We start from the raw sequence: 22,309 nt of genomic DNA, 5'->3' as shown, positions 1-22,309 counted from the left end.
CAATTCAAAAAGAATTTTCAGTATCTACCTCTAAGAATTTGCTTTAAATTACATGTATTGAATTCATAGGGTAGGAATGATGTGCAGAGAGATAATAAAAAGAGAACATATTCAATGATAGACTAGAAAAAGGTAGAAAACCTAATCCCAGAGATGACCCCGAATTGAGGAACAGACACAGCTAGGACTTCATCTGAAGTCTGACGTACTGGAGAGACCTCTTGTGGCTTCTCCTTGCTTGCCTGGCAAGCCTGTTTTATGAAGACAAATCAATTTCCTGAGGTGGTGACTTCCTGCCTGTTCTTCTCCCGGAGGTGGATGGCTCCTGCCCTGGTCAGCTGAGACGTGTGTCTCAAAATGCAAAAAGAGGTGTTTCTACTTGAATAAACCAGCTCTGGCCATGTTGACTTCTGTGATGGTTAATGTTCCAAGTGGGCAAGTGGACACTGTGAGTGTGTGGATGCAAGGAAAGATGGAGGGAAGGAGGCCCCTGATTCTATGAGCAAGTGGTCAACCCTGGTGATCACACCATATAAGCTAGGAGAGGAGGGACCCTGAAAATACTGCAAGGCCACGATGGCCAAAATTCTAAGAGCAATGAGTATGCAGATGGAATTCTGTGACAAAGCCCCTGGGATGGAAATGAGGTACAGGAAGTGCATGATTATGGAGGCAAGACTAGACAGAGACATGCAGAGGACAGAGGGCAGGAGAACTTCCTATCAGTTCTCAGCATACACTGTCAACACGCCTCGGCCCTGGTCTTGGCCACAGAGCAGACTTCTGCAGACTCCCTTAAGAGGTCAAGGGCCCAGGCCAATTCCTGGGGCCACCTCCCCCTCATTATTTCTACCAATGAGACAGCTGGGGCTTGGTGCCTGGGTCGGATTTGGAGCGAGTCTAGTGATTCCAGATCCTGCCAGAGATTGCTGACTAAGTCCAAGGAGAAGGCCTCATTCCCAAGTCCATCTCCCCTTGCCTGAACTCCTGTTGTGACCCATAGCTCAACTCTTCTATTCTCTGAATTAATTCTAGCTCCACAGTTAGTTTTTGAGACTAGATTTCAGAATTAACTTGTCAGAGTGCCACTAGGGGTAGTCAGAGACCCCCAAACTTGTACTTTCTAAAGCGGTCTGGCCATCTATGTGTACAAAGGCAAAGGATACTCTTATTGTGAAAGATCTTTGATGGAACTAGTGTGCAGAGAGAGAGAGAAGAAAATATATTTTTCCAGAAAATAACCCCAGGTTACCCATTCCTTTGTGGTTAATGCTCAGCCAAATAGGGTTGGCCCAAAGTGGGGCGGCTGAGGCCTGAAAGCTTGCCAGAAGTTCAAGTTTGACTTTCCGTTTGAACAGGAATGACTAGACCAGAGTCCGTGAGTTTATTGTCTAGATTCTGATTACCCTCTAGATTATGACTCTGTCTGCAAAATGCAATCTCTGTGAAGTGGATCCCACGACTATGCACCGGAGCTGCCCCACTCCATTTTTTAAGTTGCTCTAGAAAGTCTTCGCGTCTTGAAGGAGAGGACGGTCATTCACACTTGAGCACATGAAAGAGGCCCCAACATTTGTTTTTTTATGCCTCCAGGACAAGGTCGATATGGTGGGAACAACTCACACAGCATCACCCCCTAATGGCAGTTACTGGGTATAAGTGATCTCCTCAATGGAGGCCCTACATCCGTCACAGAGGGTGGTCTGGAAGAACAAGGGATGGGAAGATGTTTCACGGGAATATATCTAAATATCCTCGTGGGGCATTGGGAAATTTCTCAGCTTCTTGTGCCCACCCTCCCCACCCCTATTAACTGTTGGCGCAAGGGGTTAAGCACTGTACTATGAAGCAATCCATAGCCACTGCAGCATGGGTTCGATCCCCAGCCGGCCAGGGAGCAACCCACATGGCGCAGCAGACCTCTCCTGTCTCGCCCGCTGCTCCTCTCAGCAGTGTACTTAGGTCAATCTGCCCATTCTGTTCCCCACTCTGTCTCTGGTGAATCTTCTCACCCCCAACACCTCTGACCTGTACCCCAGCTCTTGTACACATAAATAAATAAATCTTAAAAAAATAAAATAAAAAAGAAAGGGAGAATTTTGGGAAGAGGTTTTATAGGTACTACATTATTTATAATGTCTGCCAATAAGAATGCTTTAATGCTGTTAATGGCAGCAGGCCAGATTTGGCTGTAATTCCCATTTTTTGGCAGTCCCTGTAATTGCCAAATCATTGCAGCTGAAAATCACTGCAGACACAGGGAGCAGAGCAGACCCAGTCCAGGGCACACAGACAATCGATAGTTTCCTGTAAAATGGGAGCAACTCTGATGTCAATGAATATTTATGTAAAACTTTAGAGTGCTTTCTTTTATTTATTTATTTATTTATTTATTTATTTATTTATTTATTTATTTATTTATTTTTTGCGGTACCATTGGATCTAACACCATACATGATTTAGGGAAATAAGTTCAGATTATGTCATGACACCATGCCCACCATCAAAGTACCCATAATTCTGTGCCATAGTCCACTGGACCTGTTCCCTCCCCTCCCCCAACCCCACCATCTCCCTCTGGAGACCTCAGTTCTGCAACCACATTTCTGGGGTTTGTTTTGATCTAGCTTTGTCTGTTTTGTTTCTTTATAGCCACACATGAGTGTAATCATTGGGTCTCAGTCCTCTTTCTAGCTTATCTAATTGAACATAATCCCCTCTGGATCCACCCATGTTGTTACAAATGGCAAGATTTCATCTTCACTTATAGCTGAATAGTATTCCATTGTGTATATGTACCACATCTTCTTACTCCACACACCTGTCACTGGGCACTTAGGTTGTTTCCATAAATTGGATGAAGTCAGCAACCTGATTGTTTGTAATTAGTATAAAGCCCGTATTTACAGAAGCCCAACTCTTTTCAACCAAGAGTTTGGAAGCTGAGACTAGATTGGGCTTTAACCAGAGCACTATGAGAACATGTGAATTTTTGAACCACAAAGCCCCATTCCCATTTGGGCAGGAATTCTGCCCACGGAATTGATGAATTGATGAATGCTTTACATAAATGTGCTTGAACATGGCGGAAGTGGGGAGAGTTATTGGTTCCATATAAGAGGTAAAATTATACACACATGCTTACAAAATACAGCCAGTCAAAAAGCCATTCCCAAGATTTGTTTTGCCTAGAAGATGAGGCAACAACTACTCAATTCTATCGACACAGATGAAGTTCTTTATACACATCATCACTATCTCTTCTGGAAATGAGATGAAAACTTCCTACATAACTTACATCATCAGGGGCCATTTGCACTTTTGTTAATAACCAAAGTGTTCCCAGACATTTTCCATTTCCATTTTTAAACAGGTCTGGAAAAAAGAAATTTATGCTGCTTACGTTAGTTAAGCTGTGACACCGTGATACTCCAATTGTTAAAATGATTCCCAGCTGGGGACCAGTGACTTGATGGCCTCATGGTCTTACAGAGAAGGGACCTGGGCTGAGCACCCCACACTGTCTCCAGCTGACTTTACACACCAACAAAAATGGATCATTCACCATGACTGGTGGGACTGTTAGCAATTATTACACCAGAATTTTTAAAGACAGCTTTGGAAGACTGAAATGACACGTTATGTTTACGAGGGCTGTAATGTGGTCAAAGTATTTCTCTAACATCTTATTTGATCCTCACAATATTATGTTTTCTCAGACAAGGCCTCAGATCACCTCATTTTACAGATGCAAAAAGCAAAGCCCAGAGAGGCTAAGTGACATTCATCATCACACAGCTCATCCCTGACAGAACTGGCCCTGGCACCCAGGTATTCCAGCTCCTACTTCATACTCTGTCCACTGGGGACATGTCTTTGCCTCAGAGAAAGAGATTCTGTTTGGTTTTTTCTTTTTTGCCATTCACTGGGAGCCAAATGGCTTGGGTATGCCACTAAAAACAAAAACACAACAAAAAAGAATTTTATTTTTCCTCTCAACTTTTTTTTTTTTTTTAAAGATTTATCCATTTATGCATACAAGAGCTGGGGCACAAGCCAGAGATGCGGGGGTGAGAGGAGCCACCAGAAACAGAGTAGGGAACAGAATAGGCAGACTGACCGAAATACACTGCTGAGGGGAGCAGTGGGCGAGAAAGGAGAGGTCTGTTTCGCCATGTGGGCTGCTCCCTGGTCGGCCGGGGATCGAACTAGTGCTACAGTGGCTGAGGATTGCTTCACAGTATGGTTCTCAACCCCTTGCGCCACCAGGGAGGCCCCGTTCCTTTTAACTTTCAAAACAGTTGACATCTTCAGTGAACCTGAGCTAGTGAACTCCCACAGGGTTGCAAACCTATGCAGTTGCAAGCCCATGCGAAGGCCAACCCACACAGGAGGCAGGATAGCTCAGTGAGTTAAGGCTTGGGCTGTGGAACCAAATGGCCTGGGTTCTAATCTCAGCCCTGCCATGAACCAGCAGCTGGCAAATCACCTAGAATTCTGTGCCTCAGCCTCAACTAAAAAGAGAGGTGAGAGAACATAACTTATGGGGCACGTGTAAGAAGAGAACAGTGGGTATCATGGCGCTGGGGGCTCCCTTCGGACTTTACAGAGGGGCTAGATGAACTGTGCGACCGAAAACCGAGCTTGCCAACCACAGCCCCTTACCAGCTTGGTACAGTCAAGTCCTGTACGTACTACTCACTGAGCCTTAGCTTTCATTATCATTTTATTATCAGAAAGAATGTGAGCTTCAGTTTGCCTTACTAGGTTCAAATTTTACCTTGTCTATATAATACATTGATTTTAGGTTATCTGAATCTCAATTTCCTCAACTGTAAAATGGGAAGAATAACATGGTTGTTCTGAGAATCAGTTGAGTTACTACATGTAAGGCACCAGGGGGGGTGGGGGGGTAGAAGGGGTGGGGGAGCGGGCATGTGGCTGGAACTGGAGAAATGCAGTGGCCTTCTCCACCTCCTGCCCTTTGGCAAATGGTGAAGCTGGTGGTCTACCTGTTCCACTGTCTCTAGAGCTCAACCAAAACATGGAAGACACATGTAAGAACATCATACAGGTGAGATGAGGCATCAATGGTATTTTATTTTATTTTATTTACTAAGTGGCACCAGTCTGTAGCATTAGTGAAAAGGGGAAAATCTGAGTTCTTTCTAGAAGTAAGCTCTGGGTTGCTGCAGATCTGAACTCACAGCTTGGGGAAAAATTCACGGCTTTCAGGAGCAGGGCTTCCTGAGAAATTGAACATATTTGGCTCTCCACTCCATGTGTTACTCTGCAGCTTTGCTAGAGAAAGGGGTCGCTGGCCAGTCTATCTGCCCATGTGGTTGCAGCAGGAAAGTGGGCCCTGAGTACCCCTCCCTGCTGAATGGGAGACTGTCACAGGATCTCAAGGGACACATGTCTGCTCTGTGCAAGCAGAAGGGGAAGCAAACACTGTCTGGCTAGAGATCTGGATTGAGAATGTCTTGGTTCAATAGCTAAACACTCTTAATGAAGTGACATTTAGTCTGAGGGTCTCCTACAGGCCCTTTGTAGTTATGTCCTGTTATTGCTCAGTGAACTGATCTCCAACTTTAATCTTCCTTCTTTAATCCAGCAACCTTGTGCCATGGTTCTTAAATGTGCCATGGTTCTTAAATGAGGTTAGCATTTTCTCTGCTGTGTCCATTCCTCTTGCTCTCCTCCCCAGTCTAAGTGGTCTCACATCACCTTGCACGGAATAGCTGTTGGATAAATAAATGCCAAACGAGGATGGATCAGATGCAGATGGCTGATGGTTAAGGACTATTGCTCTCATGTCTATGCAGAGACTGAAATATGGTCACTCAAAGATGCCGGCAGTTCCATGTAAGCACCAGAGCCGGGGCAGGAAGAACTGGGATCTGACTCCTGTGGCCTTATACTTGGTTGAGATCTTTGCTAGGAGTGAGAGGAAGGTGTGGCTTAGCTAAAATGGTGCAGCCTCAGGATTATAATAATAGGCCTGTAGGAGGAACTGCCCCTTCTCTGTCCATTTTATTAACTACAAATGGGTCAGAAATGCTTGCCTTCCTCCGTACCAATACTGGTGTTAAGTTCTTAGGCAACTATCCCAAAAAAACAGGGTGTGACATATTTGTTGGTGATTTTCCAGTGATCACAGAATGCCAACTTTGGGACCCCAGGTCTTTCCCAGCTGTCTTTTCCCAGAAGACTCAGTCATGTTGGAAGAAGGCATGGCTGCCATTTGTGTCTAGGGCTGTTCAGTTCTCTATGCACGGCCTAGAATTTTGTCAGGATCCCAAGGGGCGAGGTTCACATACCTGTTGCCCTGGCATCTCAGCTGCCCATCCTAAACTGCTGTGGTGCTGGCTACCACTGCACCTGCTTTAGGGGAAGAGGGAAGCCAGTCTGTCCTTAATTTGCCTCTCCAAGCAACTGCCCACTACAGGCACAGCTGGCAGCAGCTGGAAACACCGCATCTCTGTTCAACAACGTCCTGCAAAACCCCGACTTACAGGGCTGCTAATTCCTTAACTACCCATTCAGGCGACTGTAGTGACCAGGTATGAATGAAGGAAAGGAAGCTGTGGTTCTGCCAGGAACACGCCATTGTGCTTGGCCATGTTGGCAAACAGGGAGGAAAATAGTTTTAGAGACACAGAACTTGTCCTCTGGGCTAGGAGGCAAAATGAGCACCCAGGCCAGAGGTTTGACCGATGGCCTTGCTGTTAGATGCTCCTCATGACTAGCTGTGTGCCCCTGGGCAGGTCTCTGTGCCACTCTCTGTTCCTTCCACGTCTCCCAAGGTTTAAATGAGATGGTTCTTACTTTCTCTTCATAAATGTCAGCCTCAAAGTCCATGTGAAAGGGAGAATCTCATTCTGCCAGAACTCAGTATGTTTTGTCGCTGGCTCTGTGCCTTGGCTTCTTGATTCAACTGTGTTGATAATTGTGCCCCTCATTGAATGACGGAAATGTGCCAACGCCATTTGTGGCAGATTGTTAAGTTCCCAAGATGGCAGCAATAAAGCTTCTCATCCTAGTGTTCTCCTCAATGGTACCTTGCCACTCACCCTCAAGAAGTGGGGCCAATTTCCTCACCCTTGACTCTGGGCTGTGCCTGCTCTGATCAGTAGAATGTGGTGGAATGATGTGGCCATCTTCAGGGATAGGCTTATGTATCTTACCTGGTGGCTTAAGTTTCCTGCTTCTTGGAAGTCAGATACCATGTGAAACATATACCTGACTACCCAGACACCACCACTGTGAGCAGCCCAGTGGCCACCATACAGAGAAGCCCAAGCGACATGGAAAAGATGAGATTCCCAGAAAAGAGAGAGAAACCAAGAATCCAAGAATCAAAGAGCCAACAGGGAAGTGGGGGAAGCCATCTTGCAAGTGGCTCCTTCAGGCCAGCTATTCCAGCTGCCTCCTGGGGATCAGCGCAAACCTCTCCTGCCGCCCGCTGCTCCCCTCAGCAGTGTACTTCGGTCCTTCTGCCTGCTCTGCTCCCTGCTCTGGCTCTGGTGAATTCTCTCACCCTCCCGCGCTTCTGACTGTACCCAGTGCATGTATAAACAAACCATCAAACAAACAAATAAATAAATAAATAAAACATGTCTCTATAAAAAAAATAAAAATAAATAAAATAATAAAATAAAAAAAAATAACAGAAAGGAACTGCACCACTGAATCTCCCCAAATTTCTGAACTCACAAAATCATGAGCACTTTACAGGTAGATTTTTTTTTTTCCACCCTGGCCTCCTCCTCAGCCTACTCAATATAAATGAGGATGAAGACCTTCATGCTGATCTACTTGTGACTGTCTTAGCACTCTTCTCTAGTCTACTTTATCGAAAGAATGTATATCCTATAATACATGTAACATATAAAATACGCTAACTGATGTTTACGTGACCAGTAAAGCTTCCACTCAGAAACAAGCTATTAGTAATTAAGTTGTTGAAAAGTCAGAAGTTATATGTGGATTTTTGACTACAATGGGGGGGGGGGAGGAAGGGGTGGGTATCTATCCCTGCTCCCCATGTTATTCCAAGGCCAACTGTAAATGGTTGTGGGAAGCTGCTGAGGGGGTCACAGAGCACTTACAAGTAGAAAACAAAGGTATTAACGGAGCTGGACAAATTCACATGAGCATCATCTTAATAAATCTCTGTTCTAAAACCTTTTGCAGATAACGAACACAAATTTACATATGAAATTATGTTTGAATCTTCTGTACTCACATTTATGGAATGGGAGAGCTCACTAAATCCCGTTGCTTTGCAAGTAAAATACAGGGGAACAAAAATCTACTATCCTCAAATATACCTTTGGCCAAAGCTAGATTTTAGGAAGGGACTCTAAAGTTTGGGTAGTGGCTGCTTTGGATATTTGTATCTAAACTTCTCTCTGTAAGAGTCTATCTATTCCAGGTCTCCCATGGTGGTGCAGCGGTTGAACGCTGGGCTGTGAAGCTGCCCACAGCTTCTGGAGCATCAGTTCAATCCCGGCCACCAGCGAGGGTCCCACATGGCACAACAGACCTCTCCTGCCACGCACGCTGCTCCCCTCAGCAGTGTATTTCGTCAGTCTGCCTGTTCTGTTCCCCACTCTGGCTATGGTGAATTCTCTCACCCTCCCGCGCTTCTGACTGTACCCAGGGCTTGTATAAATAAATAAATCTTAAAAAAAAAAAAGAGTATCTATCCCACGAAGATCTAATCCCTCATCTCTCTTTTTGCACACAGCACTCAATTGCCATCTTGGTAATAACCACTTGGGTTCATTTATGTGACTACTGATCTCCCATTTCATTTCTGGAAATAGAGCAGAGTAGGGTGCAGGTTTCATTCCCTAAACATACTGACATTGAAGTTAGGGTAATACAATCTTTCTCAAGTTACCATGGGTATATATTTTGATAAATCCATCATAAGTTGAAGATATCTTAAGTTGAAGATGCATTTAACATACCTAACCTATGGGACATCACAGTTTAGCCTAGCCAAACTTAGGCTCAGAACTGACATTAACCACAGCTGGGCAAAACCATCTAGCACAAGACCTGTTTCATAATAAAGTGTTGACTAGTTCATGCAATTTGTTGAATATCGTACTGAAAGAGAAAAAGTTGATAGAGTATCCACTGTTCATCTCCATGATCATGGGGCTAACTGGGAACTTTAGTTTGCTGCCACTGCCCAGGATCGTGAGAGAAGCTATGTCACCAGCCGAGGAAAAGATTAAAATTCAAAATTTGAAGTATGGTTTCCATTGAATGTCTATCGTTTTACACCATCATAAAGTTAAAAGATTGCAAGTCGAGCTATTGTGAGTTGGGGAGCCTCTGTAAGAGCTAATGCATAAAGAATGTTTATCATGTGCCAGTGAGGATTCCAAGCCCTTGACATATAACTTATATCCATAATACACCAACTCATTGTTCACAATGGCCATGTGAGATAGGCACTATTTTTATTTTCATTCTACAAATGAGGAACAGAGGGGCTAAGTAACTTTCCTGAGGTCACCCAGCAAGAAGGCATCAGAGCCTGAACCCAGGAAGTGTGAGTCCAGAGTCATGTTCTTAATCATCTTAACATACAGCTTCTCCTTTAGCATTAAGCATTCAATAAATGTTTTTGACTCAATTAATGAATCAATAGCAGAATACAAATCCAAATTTCTCCTACAGATCAAGATTTCTGAAAGAAAAAAACCTGTGCCTCACAAACAAAATCAATTATAAGAGCTACACGCCAACATAAAATCCCATATAAATGCTAAGTAATGATAATGAATTTGCTACACAAACCAGAAATACATCTGAATGAGAAGAGATACTCCCTACCCCCTTCTTGTTTATCTATTAGTGCTAATCTAGTCAGTAGCTACTAATATAATTACTTCATGAAAATCTATGTTAATAGGAACCAAGGGAAGGCACAGATAAATAAAGCTCACAGATGAGTATTAGAATCTCACATTCACTCACCATTCATTGCAGAAAGTTCCTCTACCAAACCTAATGACCCACTGATCTGTATCTTCCCCTTCCCTTTCTCTCTATCTGGGGCAAGTTATAACAAAGGGGTAAGGAGACAAGCAAAGCTTTCACAAAATTCAGTATCTGGAGAAAAATTCCCAAAGCAGCTAAGAACTGCTTGCAAATGCTATAACAACTAGAAAGTACAAGGCATAGAATAATATGTAGTGTCTTATTCATCAGGTCGCAAACATTTCAGTGCAGTGACTTAGGTGTTATATGTGGACCAGCAGCACCAGCATGGCCTAAAAGCATAACAGAAATGCAGTCTCTCACTCAATTCTATAACAACTGAAGCAGAACTTGCCAACATGTGCAGGAAATCAGAAAGAATTGCAAAGGATTGGACCACGTGAGTCTGGAGAGGATGAAAAGAAAGGGAGGAATCTTCCCTCAAACAAGGTGCTCCTATTCCCTTACCCTCCCTACCACCGACATCTCTGCTACCTCCACCCAAAACATCTAGGCAGCCCAAGTGACCCTAAGAGCGGGGAAGCAATAACTGGGGCTGGGTAGGGGTGTCACTTTCTTGGGTCTTGGAGTCAAATGCATCCGAGTTCAAGTCTCAGTGCTGTGTGATAAAACCAATTATTTTACCTGTTCCAAGCATCCATTCCCCTTCTGTATATGGGGGAATTAACCATGGTGCCTGTGTTTGCAGGAAAATTGCAGCATTTGCCAACTTCTTTGAAGATGTTGTTTTCAATACAGTCCACAAGGGGGCAGAACATCTCCTTTATAGAAGTCCAAGTGTCGTGACACAAAGGATGGGCAAGAACTCTAAGAAACTAGTATGGATCTTTCAAAGCACCAAGGTTTGTACAACTGACCTATAAAATTTTACTTTAGTCTTGATCATTCTAACCAAGCATCTGGCCAGCAACATGCTACATGCCATGAGAACAGGAAGGTGCTAAAGGGCTAAGTCTGGACTTTAAAGTGTTACAGTAGGATGAGCCTAGGGCAGACTGTAAATCAGGGAAACTTTGAAATGCCAGCTACCTGTCCACCCAAAGGTGGCAAGAGGTTGCCTCACTAACAAATGAAACACGAGAGGCAATGACCTACAAAAGGTTTGAATACAGACATTTTCAAAACACTCTCACATGGTAAAGTGGTTCAGAATACATTAAGGAAAAAAAGTGATTAGGGAAAAATATTTAATAATAATGAATAAATTTTTAAATTTAAAAGGCACAGGGACTGAAATACAATGTGGTATCTTGAAGTAGATGCTGGAACAGAAAAAAGACATTAGAAGAAAAATTGGTAAAAACAGAATAAAGTGTTAACAGTTTTATCTTACTGCTAATTTGTTAGTTTTGACAGATGTACCAGTTATGTAAAGCAGGACATATGGGGAAGCTGGGTGATGGGTATATAGGGAACTCTACTATCTTTGTAACTTTTCTGTACATTAAAATTATTCCAAAATAAAAGTTTTATTTAAAAAAATATATTGGGAAAAAAACAACCCAGCTAAGAATGGATAAAAACACACGATTCATATGAAATCTCCTGTCTCGATCATTTAAGAAGGGGAGATTTGAAGCAGGAGTACAGCTCGCATGCTATAAAGCTAAGATGAGTGGAACGAGAAAGCCTGGAGTGATGGTCAGTGACAAGGAGAGGCAGTCTAGGTTATCAGTGATGGAATTACATGCTGTTGAAGCCGGGGTGAAAATCAATTTTGCAATAAGTGACAGAAGCCATAAACGCATAGCCTTTGACCTGAGAATGCCAGTTCTAACAACTGATACCAAAACAATCATTTCAAAGAAAAAAAATCACCTATTTTATGAAGTTGTAGCTGTACTCTGAGAGGAATACTTTTAACCTGCTTATAGCTACTGAGTGCCTGGGCAGATTACGGTGCTATCACTTAAATGGAATATTGTAAAGGAATCATGGATGACAAGTCTGAGAATTGTGGACAGGGATATGTGAACACATTTTAAAAGAGCTCACTACAAGCACTGTAGCATCTTAGAGTGTTCCTGAAAGATAACAAGCCATTAGTGGGAAAAATAGGAAAACATAAATAAGGTGTAGAACTTAGTTCATGATATTGTTGTAGGACAGCCCCGATATTGAACGGGTTCCTGGCTGTGGGTCCTCACCCACGTGCTTAAAAGGGACTTATTAATACTCCACTACAGACACACACAAAAGGTTAATACAAGGTTTATTTACAAGGGAAAAGGAAATAAGGAAAATGTGCAACTCAGGGAGAAAATAGGGAAATAAAGTCTTTAATGCGTCCTACCCGATCCGCCGACCTGGAAACCCAAAGTCACTCTCAGAGCTGGCCGGACGCTGCTAGCTGGTGGAGAGCCAAAATGGGGGACCCCCCCAAAGCCCATGTGTCTGTCTTTATACTCACTTGGCTGCTTAACCCCACCCTCAGGTCCCAGCCACCTTCCCTTTGGTGGTGATGGGATTTGGAGTTCCCAGTGTCTTTGGCTTTGGCCTGGGGTGGGGGTGGAGTCCACAAAGCCTGTATGGAATTAGCTTTAGGACATCCTTTCCCCCTAACAATATGACATCAATTTAAGTTCTTAGTTTTGAGAGATAATGAAGACCTTCTTTTTAGGGAAAGCTAGCTGGGGGATAGGGGATAATACAATCTTTGTAACTCTTCTATAAAGCTATCATTATTTTAAAATAAAAAGTAAAAGAGCTCAGAGTTATACACAAACTCACATACATGCTACTAGCAAATATAAAAAATACTGTATAGAAAATTAGGTAGAGTCAAAAAAAACTTTCAGAGTTATAAAAACACTTTGGCGGATGGCGGGAAGGAGGGAGGAAAGGGTGAGAGAGAGAGAAGAAAAAAAGTCATATTCTGTGGCCTATTTCTATTTAGAAACCTTACTAAAACCTCAAACTGGCTGCGAGGATTCCAAAGTAAACAAATCCTGATAGCCTAAAAATGATTTTTATTTTTGCAGCATGTAAATTTCATTTTAGGGAGTAAGGAAAACATTTTCTGTAAGAATCGTTTTAGTTATCATTCCTCAGGCGCTGGATCTGGAATTCCATGGCACATAAAATTAAACATTTTTTTTTCTTCCTAAAGAAAAGATACTGTTTGTTTATTTGGGCGGGGGCACTCAGTTTCCTGGGTTATGACAGACTGCAAGAATGTAAAGTGTTGGGGCCTCCCCAGTGGCGCAGCGGTTGAGCGCTGGGTTGCGAAGCTGCCCGCAGCCTCTGAGGCGCCTGTTCGATCCCCGGCTGCTCCCCGGCTGCTCCCCGGCCACCAGAGGAGGGTCCCACATGGTGCGCAGACCTCTCCTGCCGCCCGCTGCTCCCCTCAGCAGTGTACTTCGGTCCTTCTGCCTGCTCTGCTCCCTGCTCCGGCTCTGGTGAATTCTCTCACCCTCCCGCGCTTCTGACTGTACCCAGTGCTTGTATAAACAAAACAAACAAACAAATAAATAAAACACGCCTCTATAAAAAAAAAAAGAATGTAAAGTGTTTTCTAAAGAAGTAAAGAATTACCACTACAAAGGAAGCTTGAGCACCCAGAAAATCTAGGTCTTCCACTTTTTTGCTTCTTAGGTGCCCTTGGTGACATTAAACTAGATGAGGTGTGACCAAGAAGGTGGACAGGGGAGGGCAGAGGGTGCTGGCGACCGGGGCTTCTCTAAAGTGGCTTCATTGGAATCAGTTTCTAAGCTCACTGACTTCTTCAACCTTGGTTAAATGTAATTTCATTTAAGGTCAGTGGATGATTTTGAAATAGTTGTAATGCTGAAAGAACATCTTGGCCTTGCCCTGCAGGGCTTCCCGTGGCCTACACTTCCACAGGAGTGTGGGATTACCCTGCATCCAGAGAAGCAGGACCCCTTGGTTTCCTCAAAGGGACATGGACCCTTAGAAGTGGCTATACAGGTGGAGACCTGTCAATCACCAGCAGTGTAGGTTAGCTCCACTCTAGGCCCCAGCCTTTTTCCTGGACAAGGCCCAAACTTCATCCGAGGACTGGCTGAAACTACACCATGGAGGGGATGGTCTGGAAAAACCCCAGCCTGTCCCTCCCACATCCACAGTCTAGCATTCACCGCTGTCTCAAGTAGCCCAAGAAAGCTGGTTGACACAGCCACAGTCTCCACCAATGAACTTTGCTTGGGCATTTGCCCTTTGCCTCTGATGTGCAATGCAATAAAATACCAACAGCAAACCCCACATTTCTCTGTATCCACATGTATTTGGAACATTACTGAAGCCACTGACCACCTGATTGGATGGTGGCCCCTCCTTCAAACTCTTACTGAGAATTTTCTTTCGACAGTCAAGTGAGCCTGGACACCAAATGGCTGGGATTCAAATCCTGACTCTCCAACTTACTGGCTGCAGGGAGTAAACTTCAGTTTCTATGCCTCAGCTGGCCTCTCCTACAAAATGGAGGTAATACTTGGCCCACTAAATTTGGGGGGATGAGAGTCATAGGAATACTATCTTTAGAGGACCAAGCTTGGCAAAAAGTCAGCGCTCAGTAAATATTGCTACAATTATTTTATAATGAAGCACTAGAAAGCCTGTTATGTTCCATTATGAACTGGGATGCTTTTGCCTGATGACACATTATGATCATTTAGAGCAGGTTCTGAAACTCTCTGCCCCCCCCCCCAACATGGGGTCCTCCATGCTGACTGGCCTTCTACAGTATGGGGAACCTTTGGAGTCTAGGGCCGCAGGGGGGTTGTCAGAAATATTTGTAGTTTGCAAAAGACTGTTCAAGATTCCGAGGTGTGCTTCCAGGGTTCACACTGCTCCCTCTCAAAGGCTCCATGTCAGTGATCACCAAGAGGCACAGAAAGGACCCCTCTGAGTGTGCAGAGTCCTGTGATCTGCAAAGCTGGGTTTTTTCCTTCCCCAGCAGATCTGTCCCAAAGCCTATTGTCCCAGAGCAGACAGGTGCACTGGCTCTTCCCTGACACTTCCTGCATTTTTTTTTTTCTTTAAAGAAACATTTGCTCTTATGAAAGTTTTCCAGGCTCTCGTATGGGACAAAGTAGGTCATAAAATAAATAATATGTCACACATGCTTTTTTTTGTTTAGAACTCAGTATGGCTTCAGGTACTTATGATAAAGCTGAGCCTCCTTATCAACAGGAACAAATTCATTATAGGAGGTGCAACAGACAGGCTGGCAGCGGAAAGGGGGCAGATAAGGAATTCAGTCAGCACTGAGCTGGGAGGAAAAAGAGAAAGCACTGACTCTGGTAATATTTCAACCAGGCCTTCCAGCCCTGTTATCAATTCCTTCTCCATTCCAGGAATCACACTCCCTGTCCACTCTTATCAATTTCACACCTGGCTTTAGAGTCATCACTGCCCCAGCCCTTCTGGGGGTAGAAAGACGCAGCTGCCTGCCATTCACCCCTCCTCCTTCAGACTTTGCTGATAGCCCTTGTAAAACACCTGGTAGCAGAGCAAATTATTCACAGCCCGCCTCCCCGGTTCTGAGTGCTTCCATTCCTTGCCATAAAATTTATCTTTAAAGGCCAGCGTGTTAGCAGCAACCCAAGGACTTGTGCAAAATGCCACTGGTTGGAAAGTGACTTTACCCTACCAGACTGTATGAGACGGATGCTGAGTGCTTCATCTAGTTTTTTTTTTTTTTTTTAATTGATGTCACATTGGTTTTCAACACTGTATATGATTTAGGGGTAAAAGCCCACACCTCCTCAAATGTTAGACAACCCATGGCAACTCAGCCATTTCCGGTGAAGGAGCCACGGGCTTGAAGCAGTGTGATGGTTCCCACTTAACTACAAAGGGAGCCTCTTTGCTCTTTTATTCACAGCCACAGATCTGCTCTGGGATTCAGACAAAATATAAAAGGATTTGGAAGGCTCTCTTTCATCTCCACTGTATAGGGAGAGAAGGGAAATGTGGGAAGGAGGTTGGAGAGGACAAGATACAGTCTATGGTGGGGAGTTTCCAGGCCAGCAACATAATTTGCAAATGAAAATGAAATATGCAAAATGAAAATGCAGGGCCTCTTGCCCAAAAAGACTGGGGAAAAATGTACATACCTTAATTAAAAAATACTTCATTGCTGTAAAAAGTGTTAAAACATACAGCATTTTCCTTTCTTCTGTCAGCCTTTGGGTCTCTTCTTGCAAACTCCTACTAATGTTAATATCTTGACCTCTTCCCATAAATCATAAATATTTCTAATGGCATCTAGAATCCTTTCCAGAAGGTTTTCAATTTGACCTTGCCCAGATCCATGAGAGGAATCACTCTCTATGGCAGAGATAGCCTTATGGCATATGTCTCTTCTCAATGCCTGGATCTATGGGCTGCAGAATGGATGCTGCATTAGCAGTTATGAAAACAATATAAATCTCCTTATATGTCACTATCAGACCTTTGGGTGACCAGGTGCATTTCCAATATTTTTAGAAGAATCTTAAAATATTAATATTTAAAATATTCAGTAAACAATGTTGTCAACAGATATGCTGTCCTTTGAACTTTGCTTGTTCTTCTATTTATAGATCACACGCAGGGTAGATTTAGCATGATTCTTAATGGCCACAGGAATTTCAGAGTGTTGAATGAGCACCGGTTTCAACTTAAAGCCATCAGCTGCATTATCAAGAGACTCAGTCTCTCTTGTGAGGCTTTGAAGGCAGATACTGACTTCCCTCTAGCTTTGGAAGTCCTAGATGGCATCTTCCAATAGAAAACTGTTTCATCTATATCGAAATTTTGTTGTTTAGTGTAGCCATATTCATCAGTTGTCTTAGCTAGATCTCCTGGATAGCTTGCTGGAGCCTTGATATCAACACTTGTTTCCTTACCTTGTATTTTAATGTTATACCAAGGACTTTGTTCCTTAAACCTAATGAATTAACCTCTGCTAGCTTCTAGCTTTCATTTGGCACCTTCCTTACCTTTTACACTTCCATAGAGTTGGAAAGAATTAGGACCCTTCTCTAGGGTAAGCTTTGAATTAAGGGAAGGTTATGGCTGGTTTGATCTTTTATGCACTAAAACTTTCTCCTTGTTACCAATAACACTCTTTCATGTCTTATCATTCATATGTTCACTGAAGCAGCACTTTTAACTTCAAGAACTCTTCCTTGGAATTTACAACTTGGCAAACTGTCTGGTGCAAGAGGCCCAGCTTTCCCATTCTGGCATGGGACATGTCTTCCTTACTAAGCATAATCATTTCTAGCTTTTGACTTAAATTGAAAGAAATAGGCCTCTCCCTTTCCCCGGAACACTTAAGAGACCACTGAAACAGGGTTAATTGGCCCAACTTCAGCATCTCAGAATATAGGAGGCTGGAGGAGCAGGAGGGATGTGGGGAAACATTTAGTTGTTGGTGAAACAGTAAGAACACACACATTTATCAAGTTCACTGTGTTATGAGGGTGTGGTATGTGGTGCCCCCAAAACAATCACTACAGGAACGTCAAAGATCACAGGTCACCAAACAGGTAGGTTTCCATTCCAGCTTTGTTTGTTACTCCATTTATAGAGAGTCGATTCCTGAAAAAAGTTGAAATACTACAAGAACGACCAAAACTTGACATAAAGTGAGCCTATGGAGTTGGGAAAATGGCACTGATAGATTTGCTTGATGCAGAACTGCCACAAATCTTCAATTTTCAAAAAGCACAATATCGATGAAATGCAATAAAGCTAAGACAATAAATACAACACGCTATGCCGTACTATGCTGCTTTCTGAGAAGTCATGGGGTGTGCCCCACCCCCAGTCTCAGCTCCTCTGGAGGTGAAGGGCAGTAGAAGTATCACCAGTGGGGGCAAGAACGGAGGCCTGAGCAGGCCTGGTTTACCAAGAACTGTGTAGGGAGGTAGTGAAGTGACAAGACTATGCATAAGCCAAGGCTCCAGCCCCCTGGGGTATGCTCCACTGTCCCATTGGCCTTCATCGACAAACCACAAAGTCTAAGACAGAATTATGAAGCATTTCAAAACAGCAACCATGCAGCATTAATCCCAACGAAGGGGGCCCTGGTTCTCAGTGCAGGGCTGTGTATACATGCTGGCAGCATGCTCATAACGCTCACCCAGTTGCTACCCCAGCAGAAGTCAGAAGCCAAAGTTCTTGCTCACTTTCCATCACCAAAAACTCTGTTTATACAGGGATGGTTTCACCCAGCATGGGTGTGAGGGTGCCCAGGAGGAGGTGAGTAGGAAGGGCCTTCTACTGTCTTTTCAGTGGCTCCTTCCATTGTTTTACACGGCAGTGCCTGATCTAGCTATAAAAGCTCCTCAAGTCCACCCATTGGAACAATAATTCTGACTTAGTACCTTGTGTAAAGAACTGATGTAGTGAGATACAAGCAGAGCCTTGATGATTACAGAAGTCCTTCCACAACTAACATGGCCTGGGGACTGACTTTGTTGGGGAGATTAGGAAGGCAAGAAGATCGAGGGATAATTACTTATTATGTAACTTTGAGTTGATGGTTTATAAAAACTGGGCTATTGTCCAAAGTCATTACTTTGAGGCATGATTATAACCTGGTAGCTGAAAGCACATTTCTTACAAACCTTGGCTTCTGGGTCACTGTTGATGCTACCAGAATCATCATCATCAGCATGTGGGGCATTTCTAGAAAGAAAAACAGAAAACTGAGCTTAGAATTTTATTGCAAATCCAGCTACATAAAGCCACCAGTTAGAGCAAATCCTTCCAGTGTCCTACCTGAGTTTCAAAGATGCGTAACGCAGGGTTGCTCCCTCAAACTCTTTTAAACTGGGGTCTGGGTTAACTGTGGCTGCATGCAAATCCTAGGGGAAAACAGAGCTCCGTTAATGGAGAAAGGGCCCATAATACGATTCCAAATACCAAAGGGCAGAGAAGTCCTCCCGCATGGACAGAGAGTACACGTGAGCTTAGGCAGGGGAAGGCATGCAAGGGCTGCTGGATGCAGATCTGTGCTAGCGCCCAGTCTTACAAGACAATGGGGAGTCTGGGGCAATCAGCCTGAAGTCAGTCATAATGAGAGACTCCAAAAAAGGCAACATGTGTGTGAACCGGTGATGCCTAGCAAGAAGCCCCATTACAACGTCCCTGCAGAATGCATGATAGTCACAAAGAAGGAAAAACAATACAGCCACAGCCATGCAAAAAGGACAAAATATTAAGTGATCTGAAATCTGACAGGATACTTGCCTTCCAAATGTCACTATTAATCTTTCCCCCATTCAGAACAGCAAAATCACTCCATGGCTGTTTCTAGACATATAATTATTCACATAGGAAAAAGCACATTGATTGAAAAAAAAAATAGAAAGGAAAGAAAAAAAAAAAACACAAGACATGGTTGTTAGCATTAATATTCACAGGATGGGTTAGGGAACAAATTCACTCTAACAGCAACTTGTTAACACATTCTCTCTAGATCTAGATTGCCACTTGAAGACAGGGGCAGGAGGAACATGATGGGGCGATAATTATTTATCAAAACAAGTGACTACTGAACATTATTAGCCCACAGTGAAGTTTTTTTTTTCTAAACATGTCTTAAAGCAAACTATGCTTTGAAATATGACATGAATATCTAATTCCATAGTGACCTTTTTCTCTTCTATTAACCAAGCAGATCTGTTTTCTTGAGGTAGGGGAGAATTAAGGATAATACTTATAATGTGTTGAGTTTGAAAGCTGGGAATGTCCACGCTAAAGGTATAAATATATGTATCTTTTATACACACATATATATACACACACACACACACACACATAAAGCTGGGGGTCAAATTATTTTCACTTACTAGACAAAAAAAAAAGAACAATGCAGGGGAAGACGTTAGCAAGGACATCAACATCTTGCTGAGACTTAATAGCTCTAAACAATCTAATGTGACTTCTCCTAATTCATTAAAAGCTCCATTTCCTTGCCACATTAACCTCTTCACAACTTAATATTTGATCACAAAAATCATCTTTTAACCATATCTGTGGACAAAGCATGAAACCCTGCTTTGTTGGTAGAACTCTTGCCATAGACCTTTGCATCTAAATCCTCTTTTCTTTCACCTCAGATAATAAGGAAACGTGTTTTTCCATCTATCATATTGAGTGAACATTAAAATATTTTTCATCTAAGATTTGGAGAAACAAATGAAGATAATAATTCACAAGGGGCATCCTTGTGAATTTTTTCCACAGACTTGATAAGTAAATCTACTTTGTTAGGTAATAATTCAATAATGGAAACTTTAATGAAGTAACTTTCCAACTTAAGTTATTGGAAAATGAGAAGGGATACTGACCCAGGACTTCTGTTCACAATATTAACACAATTTTTAAAGCCACTCAAAGTAGAACACTGTTTAAAGGTCCTATGTGTTGAAAAACATGCTTAGATGACTCTAGGGGCCTAGGAGAGCCGAGCCAAATCACTGCAAATTTGGATCCAGCATCACAATTGCACAGGTGGTGTTGTTGCACCCCACTTTTTTTTTGTGGGACCCTCGCCTGCGGCCAGGGAACAAACCAGCGCTTCACAGGCTGCAGGCAGCCTCGCAGCCCAGCGCTCAACCGCTGTGCTACCAGGGGAGGCCCTCTTTTTTTTTTTTTTTTCCCAAAGAATTACTGCATGTTATATTTGTTCAGCAATTTAATTTTTTTTTTAGTTTTATTTATTTATACATACAAGAACTGGGGTACAGGCCAGAGGCGTGGGGAGTGAGAGGATTCACCAGAGACAGAGCAGGGAACAGAACAGGCGCTTTGTTTGAAATACACTGCTGAGAGAGCAGTGGGCAAGACAGGAGAGGTCTGCTGAGCCATATGGGTAGCTCCCTGGCCGGGGATCTACCTCATGCTGCAGAGGCTGCGGATAGCTTCATAGGTTGCATCTTAACCCCTTGCACCACCAGGGAGGCAGTTTGCTTTTTTGACACAAGCAACTGAACTGCAGTTTTTCAAAATAAGTAAGAACTTAGAACTCTTAATTATTATTATTATTATTTTTTAAATAATCTCTCTCACTGAGTAAGATCTATTAATGTTTTATTGAATAAAAAAGCAGGAATGCTGCCAATGTCACAGCCCTCTCCTTACTCAGCCCCCGAAAGCAGTGAGTAGCTTCCACTGAGGAAAAGAGTAAAAACACAGGACAGTCTCATCCCTCAGCTGAGGGTACCTATGAACCCCTGAAATGTGTGAGGTTTGTGCATGTGTTTTCCTGGGGAGAAAAATGTCCAACATTTGTCACATTTTCAAAGAGGCCAGTGACCCAGCAAGGTGCAGAAAGACCATTGTAAGGGTGTTGATTAATACGCATGATAAGGACCTGAAATATCAAATACAAAATAAAATGGTACGCTAGAATTTCTTTTCAAAACAAAACAAAAACCCAAGTCTATTTGGTCCCAAATCATCATCATTGTTTACATGTGAGTGATATTTGTTTTTCATTTGAAGAAGGATATCAGATGGTGAATTAGGAAGACTCAAGATAATTGTCTCTTGAGAAAATTAAAAAGAAAAGGGTGGATGTCTGACAAAAAGAATCTGAAATCATAAATTTTCCTCAAGAAGCACTGTGTTGGGGCTGGAGAGGGTAGAAGGAGAGTATTTTTAAATCAAGGATTCAGAAAAGCCATTAGCATTTCATTAAGATGGTTTGCTGCAAGCACGTGGTTTAAATTTTTAAAATCTATTTATTCTTTAGGTGTAGGGTCCCCTGTAAAGTAAAAGTTAATTAGAGTTGTAAGACTATAGGAATCTAGCTCTCATGCTTGGAAACACAAGTCAGCTGGCAAACCTCCAACAATCGCTTTTTACAGATTTAAATAAACAAAGGCCCTACAGAGTAATTTGGAAAAACTTAAAAATAACATGGGTTCTCCCAAAGAAACCCTTTAGCATATAACTCAAGCAAGAAAAAAATGTTACATTCTATGTTATGACAAGGCCAAAGTCCTTTTCCCCTCCTATATTTGAAAATATTTATTTATATCAAACATGAGAATCTTTCTCTCCTTTACCAGTGACTATAACTTTTCTTTTTTTTAAATTAAGGGCAATGAAGAACAAAAACAATTTGTCTCCCATATTAAGAACTACATTCTATTCATCACATTTTTTAAATTTTTTCTATCATTTCAAACAAGAATTTATTGAAATTATGTTGATCTTCAATAGACTGTTAAGTCCTATGTAGAAAAATTGTGAAATTTTTTTTCTCCTGTTGAATTTATTTTGGTGTTCTTTTTTTATTTAATTTATTTGTTACATCATTTTT

At 42.6% G+C, this 22,309-nt stretch overlaps 1 protein-coding gene across 2 annotated transcripts in view; it reads right to left on the bottom strand.

Annotated features, from left to right (window-relative positions):
* Positions 1-22,309, bottom strand: part of APBB2 (amyloid beta precursor protein binding family B member 2) — a gene marked incomplete at both ends in the record, with an annotated part of 202,904 nt that overhangs the window by 78,280 nt on the left and 102,315 nt on the right. For both annotated transcript variants that reach the window (XM_084233650.1, XM_084233651.1), the window contains 3 exons: positions 18,603-18,663; positions 18,757-18,842; positions 19,228-19,290. In XM_084233650.1, the coding sequence (XP_084089776.1) occupies positions 18,603-18,663; positions 18,757-18,842; positions 19,228-19,290 (210 nt within the window). The remainder of the gene's footprint in view (positions 1-18,602; positions 18,664-18,756; positions 18,843-19,227; positions 19,291-22,309) is intronic.

Source organism: Talpa europaea, assembly GCF_964194135.1.
Source record: "Talpa europaea genome assembly, chromosome: 5".
Lineage (NCBI taxonomy): Eukaryota > Metazoa > Chordata > Mammalia > Eulipotyphla > Talpidae > Talpa > Talpa europaea.
The sequence above is the reverse complement of the archived record's forward strand: the minus strand, read 5'-3'. Positions and strand labels throughout refer to the sequence as shown.